This window comes from Cebus imitator, unplaced genomic scaffold (genome assembly GCF_001604975.1).
Source record: "Cebus imitator isolate Cc_AM_T3 unplaced genomic scaffold, Cebus_imitator-1.0 Scaffold145, whole genome shotgun sequence".
NCBI classification, from domain to species: Eukaryota; Metazoa; Chordata; class Mammalia; order Primates; family Cebidae; genus Cebus; species Cebus imitator.
In genome coordinates, this window is record NW_016107460.1 from 3,802,486 (window position 1) to 3,809,255 (window position 6,770).

Consider the following 6,770-nt stretch of genomic DNA (forward strand, 5'->3'; position numbering starts at 1 on the left):
CTGCAGGGGTGAGGGGAGGGCCTGAGCTGCAGGGGTGGGGGGAGGGCCTGAGCTGCAGGGGTGGGGGAGGGCCTGAGCTGCAGGGGTGGGGGAGGCCCTGACCTGCAGGGCCGGGAGGTACTTGGGCAGCTCCTGCTTGAGCTCGATGGGTGACAGGGCTGGGGAGTCAGGCACGTAGTCGCCCTCTGTCAGCGCACTGCTTTGCGGCGTCCCCTCGCCCACTTCTTCCTCTGCTTCTTCACTTTCCCCGGAATCTCGGTCAAACCGTGACTCTGGAACTGGAAAAGTTGAACCTAATTACAAAGCTAGTAACAAGCAAGGACCACAAACCTCCTCCTGCCCTGGAGGCACCAAGCTCTTGGCAGGGCTGTCCTGTGGCCTGATGGGAGGTGCTGGTGCTGGGCTCTCGCTTCCTGGACACAGGGCACCGAGTCCTCACAGGCTCGGCTGAGACAGCCCAGATGCTGAGCTGGGAGGAGGTGTGCAGTGTCACATGGGGGACAAGCCTGGATCCGTGTCCCCCAGGCTGAGGACACAGCCCTCATTGCCTGACTGGCCTTTCCCATGGGCACTGGGCCCAGGGGGTGCTTCCCAGATCCTTCTCCCTGCTGGGCACTCAGGATGCCGCTGGTCAGGACTGTGCCTCGCTGAGGGATGCTGGCCCCACCAGCACAGACTGCAGTGGCCACGAATGAGGCAGCCTCCCAGCTGGTCAGCTCCTGGCATGCCCCACGCCTTGCAGGACAGGCTGACTTAAGAGCGGGCTGTGCACTCAGAGACAGACGAGGATGCCCTGTCTCCAGGGGTGCCTCTTACCAACCAAGAGGTGGTTTTCATTTTCTCGTTCCTCATCTTCACTCATTTCTTCCTCACTCACTTCTTCTGCAAAAGAAAAGACGCATCTGCTCAGATCGGCCTTGGGTCAAGTGCTGCGAGACTGCCACAAGCAGGGGCGGGCTCCGCTTCACCTAAGCTGTGGGTGACACCCCCAGGGGCAGCGAGGAAGGAGAACTGTGCACCCCAGGCACAATTAGTGCCTGAAGCGTAACTCCCTACTTACTTATATCTAGCTTATATATACAATTATACTTAGTTCCATGTAATCTTCCTATATAATCATACAGGTATCGTAGTCGGAGCTGTACCGACACATTTAGTGCTGATTTATAGACTCCTTCCATACAACCGTATAGTAGTTTGTACTAGGAGGAATGCCTGAAGCAGTCACAGAACAGAAGCAGTACATGGGAAAACAGCCAGACCAGGACGAGAGCCAAAGACCCTGGCGGTGGCGTCCCTGCCTGAAAGGGCAAACGCCGTATGGCAGGCTTGGAGCAGGAGCCTCTCCTCCTGATAAAGGAGTTGTAGCACCTTGCATCCAGTTCCCGTGGAAAGTCGGCCTCAGGCCTGAGATCCTGGAAGTAACCGAGGGAGAAGAACCCCTCTGGTGTGACCAGTCGCGGCGGCTGTGCACCCTGTCAGTCTTTTCTCGCTTCTGTGCTGGCTCAAATCATCCTCCCATAAATATCTTAGAGAAGAGCACACGTCTGTCAGCTCCCACTGCACTGGCTTACAGCATCCTTCTATTAGAAACCCTTTGAAGCCTCCAGCCCCCAGATAAGAAGTGCTGCGCACGACACCTGCTGCACACAGCCCACCTCCTTGCCTCGGTCACCTAATGGGGGTGGACCCCTTTTCTGTACACGACCCTCTGCTACTGCGCACGGCATGGCCCCCTACTGCGCACGGCCCACCTATCTGCCCAGGTGACGTAACGGGATGGCTCCCTCGCTTGTGACTCATGTGATTATGTATGCCCTATTACTGAGCCTACAGATGATGACCTCACTCGTGACCCTGCCCCCTGCTTGTACCTAATAAATACAGAAAATACAGATGCTTCTGGGCATTTGGGGCTCTCGCTGATCTCTGCTCACAGGTGCTGTGGACCCCAAGTCCAGATGCGCTTCACCAGTTCTTCAGTGTCCTGTCTCTTTACTTCTCGGATCCTGCATCTCAGCACAGCATAAGGGACACCCCACGACCCTGTGGGGCCCAACAGCCCTACATAAGCAACAAGTGTTCTTAATAATAAACGTGGGGTCCGGGTGCAGTGGCTCACACCTGTAATACCAGCACTTTGGGAGGCCCAGGCAGGTGGATCACCTGAGGTCAGGAGTTCGAGACCAGCCTGGCTGACACGGTGAAACCCTGTTTCTACTAAAAATACAAAAATTATCCAGGTTGTGGTGGCACGTGCCTGTAATCCCAGCCACTTGGGAGGCTGAGGTAGGAGGATCACTTGAACCCAGGAGGCAGAGGTTGCAGTGAGCTGAGATCATACCTCCATACGCCAGTCTGGGCAACAGAGCAAGATTCCATCTCAAAAAAAAAAAAAAAATCGATGTGGAGGTCTCCTGAGAGTCCCAGATAGAAGGGAGTTTCAACTCCTCCCCTGCCAGGCTGTTCCTCTGCAGTTTCTAACACTACGGTAACGCCACAGCACCTCACACAGTCATCACGCGCCTCACCGGCGGACTGCTCTGAAACCTCCTCAGAATTGCTGCCTGTCTCCTCCTCCTCCTCCTCCTCTTCTTCTTCCTCCTCCTCCTCGGATTCTTCACTGGTGCTCCCTTCCTCCTCCTCCTCTTCCTCCTCCTCTTCTTCCTCCTCAGAACCTGAGCCTGATTCCGCTGGAGAAAGATGGCGGAGTGGAGGGTGAACCTGGGCCCTCCTGGGTGGCAGCGGTCAAGGCCTCAGCCAGGTGGGTCCAGGTACCTGAGGAGGACTCGGCAGAGCTGGTCTTCCTCTCGCTGTCGCTGATGTCCTGTAAGTCGGACAGCAGGTCTCTCTCTTCCATTTTCTCTTCTTTTACTTACGAAATAAACCATTAAAGGTGAATTGGGGAAATGTTTTTAAACAAACAAGCTACCACCACCCCAAAACTAGTGCCTTTTGCATAATGATTAACTTCGCTTGGTATGAAAACCAGCTCATCCGGCTGGGTGCAATAATCTCAGCACTTTGGGAGGCCAAGGCAGGCGGATCACCTGAGGCTGGGAGTTTGAGACCAGCCTGACCTACATGGAGAAATCCCATCTCTACTAAAAATACAAAATTAGCCAAGCGTGGTGGCGCATGCCTGTAATCCCAGCTACTCGGGAGGCTGAGGCAGGAGAGCCGCTTCAACCCGGGAGATACAGAGGCTCCGGTGAGCCAAGATCACGCCACTGCACTCCAGCCTAGGCAACAAGAGCAATGCTCCGTCTAAACAAAAACAAAAACAAAAAACACAACACAAGAAAAAAATTGAAAGTCTGGCTCAAGAAAAAAAAAAAAAAAAGAAAAGAAAAGAAAAGAAAAGAAAAACCCAGCTCATCCACAGATGCTAGAAGAGCCACTCTTCCAATGGGGCCGTCACGAATATCCCACCGGATAAACACATGAGCTGGCTGCACACGGGCGCTCTCCGTCCCTCTCGCTACACGAGAGTACTGCAGCCAGCACAGCTACCATTTTCTTCAGAAGAAAAAATCACTTAGCTGGGCTTTCCTTAAATGAACCTTACACATTTATGACAAACACCCCCTAGAAAAGACTCACACGGTGCTGGCTTCTGCGCAGGCGCCGGCCTGGCCTCACCTGGCTTCCGGCTGTCTCCCAGCTCGAACCGCTCCCGAGGCGGCCGGGGCGGGCTACGACTCCAGTGGCCGGCCTTCACTTTGTCGCTGTAGTCCTCTCTCATCGTTCGGTGATGCGCAGACACTGGCGTGAGGGGCAGGGAGGGAGACGGCACTAGCAACACTGCCTTCCCCAAAAGGCCCCACCCGGGCACAACTGCCTCATCTCCCACACCCACACCCGGCAGACACACCCGTGGCGCACACATGGCGCCAACAGAGTCAGGGTCAGAGTCCAAGAAGCCCAGGGAGAAAAAGCTCCAACCTGGGGGCCGTGAGCCCAAGGACTCAGGTGGACCTTCCAGACTCATCTTCACTGGCCAAAAAGGAAGGGTGGGAGAAGATTCTGGAAAGATGGAGTAGGAAGCACCGGGAATCAGTCTCCCCACCTATACAACAACTGCATTGGCAGGATCAGTCTCGTGCACTGCTGAGGGGCTCTGGGGTCGACAGAAGGTTTGCAACTTCAGGGGAAATCTTGGAGAGTGAACTGTGGTTAATTCTGGTCAATGTCCGCGCTTAGCACAGGAGCAGCTCCCAAGCCCACTGCCCCCTACCCCCGGCACGCAGCAGCCTGCACGCAGCTGCCAGACCCAGGTTCCAGGTGGGCAGACGGACCCATCCTCCACACCCTAGAGGTCTGTGCGATGCCTGCGCTTCCTACCCCAGAGGCACGAGGAGGCAGCAGCTGCGGCCGCCCCCGCCAAGCTGAAGGCGTTACCGGCATGAGGACTGGGCCCCTCTTCCCCCACTTCATTTCTCTCTTTCCCCCCTTTGGGAGGCAGACATTTCAGGACGAGAACATTAAAAAACAACTGTATTTACGGGAAAATTAAAATGTGACTGCACATGACCAGGGAAAGGCGCGCGCTGGGAAAAGACCAGTGAAGTCCTCATCTTCATACAAGATCCCCCCCCACAGCCCCGACAATCAAAACAACAAGTGCTAAACCCTGGGGACCAGGAGGAATCACAATATGAGAGTCAAATGTCTATTTTTGGGCTAGGAAAAACACAAGAGAAACAAAGAAACAGGAGAGTATGTCCCATTCAGAGGGAAAGAAAATAGGCCAACAGATGCAGTCCCTGAAAATCATTTGATGGCAGATGTCCTAGACAAAGACTTAGATGTGGACAAAATCAAGAAAACGACATGTGAACATGATGGGAATATCCATAGAGTCAGAAGATCTAACAAGAAACCAGAGAGAAATTTGAGAGCTAAAAAGTGCATGTTCACAACGGAAACTCTAAGGCAGAAGTGGGCAGGTGGAAGAGATCATCGGCGAGCCTGAAAACACAACAAGATGACTTTCTTTCCAAGGTGAGGGAGAAACGAGGACACTCCCAGATACGCAAAAGTGGAGGCAGTTCATTACCACGAGACCTAGACCTGCCCTGGAGAATGTGCTCCTGCAAGTTCTGTGGGGTGCAACGGAAGGACACCAGACAGAAACCTGAAGCTGGATGAAGAAAGAAAGATTCATGAAGGGCATCTTTAAATGTGTTAAGAGTAACATGTTTAAAAAGCAGAAATTAGCCGGGCGCGGTGGCTCACGCCTGTAATCCCAGCGCTTTGGGAGGCCAAGGCGGGCGGATCGCAAGGTCAAGAGACCGAGATCATCCTAGCCAACATGGTAAAACCCCGTCTCTACTAAAAATACAAAAATTAGCTGGGCCTGGTGGCTCTTGCCTGTAGTCCCAGCTACTCAGAGGGCTGAGGCAGGAGCATTGCTTAAACCTGGGAGGCGGGGGTTGCAGTGAGCCGAGATTGCACCACTGCACTCCAGCCTGGGCAACAGAGTAAGACTCTGTCTCAAAAAAAAAAAAAAAAAAAAAAAAAAAAAAAAAAAAAAAAAAAAAAAAAAAAAAAAAAAAAAAAAAAAAAAAAAAAAAAAAAAAAAAAAAAAAAAAAAAAGCAGACATTATTAGCCAAAAAGCATTGTTTTAACAATGACTTTTAACTCTGCCTTTTGTTTTCTACGTAGTTTAATAGGCTAACGCATTTAGAAAGTGATTCTGTTTATGGACAATTCATAAAGCTGTCGTCATTTATGGACAATGTATAAAGACGTGAGTTGGTGACGTCAACTGAAAGAAGTGGGGTGGAACGCTAAAGGAGCAGTCTGTTTTCTGTTTTCTTTGTGGTGTTTTTTCAAAGGACTGCAGCCTGCGAGCACAGGTTGAAGCTGCCCTGAATACGCACTCCCGGGCCGAGCTTTTGTAGGTTACCGCAGTTAACCTGGCTTAATGCAAACTCACGCTTTGTAACGGCAGGATGTTCAGTGTCATCGCCACTGGAATCACAAAGTCAAGAGATAGAATACAAATCAAAGGAGAGAGGAATTTAAACATTTCTCTACCAAAAAATCCACTGAACACAAGACAGTCACGTGGAGCATGGGGGGAGGCAGTGAGGCCGAGAGGAAACAGCACGGCCAGCCAGCCAGTCCTCCTCCTCCTCCATCGCCCCGACCCCCACCACGGCTCGACATCCCCAAGGAATCTGCTGAGTGAATAAGCCAGTCACAACAAGACGACAACTGTGTGATCCCACTCACAGGAGGCACCCCAGCAGCGAAGTCCAGAGACAGAAGGTGGGATGGTGAGTGCGGGGCGGGGACGGCAAGCTGCTGTCGCCGGGGATGGTGTTGGTTTTGTGAGAGGACGAGGATTCCGTGGCTGGGTGGTCACACAACACTGTGAACACATTCACAGCACCCAACGCCAGAAATGCTTAAGATGGGAAATTTTACACACACTCTCTATATATTCTACCAGTTTCTAAAAATTGGGAAAATGAAAAGGAAAGGCTGGCCGGCCACGGTGGCTCATACTTGTAATCCCAGCACTTTGAGAGGCCAAGGCGAGTGGATCACCTGAGGTCAGGAGTTCAAGATCAGCCTGGCCAATGTGGCGAAACCCTGTTTCTACTAAAAATTCAAAAAGTAGCCAGGTGTGGTGGAGGGCACCTGTAGTGCCAGCTACTCTGCAGTCTAAGGCAGGAGGATCACTTGAACCCGGGAGGCAGAGGTTGCAGTGAGCCGAGACCTTGCCATTGCACTCCAGCCTGGGTGACGGAGCGAGACT

General features: G+C 52.6%; 1 protein-coding gene across 1 annotated transcript in view; it reads right to left on the bottom strand.

The window, feature by feature from the left end:
* Window positions 1-4,160, bottom strand: part of CDK11B (cyclin dependent kinase 11B) — an 8,935-nt gene extending 4,775 nt beyond the window's left edge. Inside the window, exons 1-5 of the mRNA XM_017542603.1 lie at window positions 3,643-4,160; window positions 2,779-2,874; window positions 2,532-2,693; window positions 817-882; window positions 103-278 (exon numbers count right to left, since the gene is read on the bottom strand). Of these exons, the coding sequence (XP_017398092.1) occupies window positions 103-278; window positions 817-882; window positions 2,532-2,693; window positions 2,779-2,874; window positions 3,643-3,991 (849 nt within the window). The 5' untranslated portion in view covers window positions 3,992-4,160. The remainder of the gene's footprint in view (window positions 1-102; window positions 279-816; window positions 883-2,531; window positions 2,694-2,778; window positions 2,875-3,642) is intronic.
* Window positions 4,161-6,770: the final 2,610 nt, after the last annotated feature.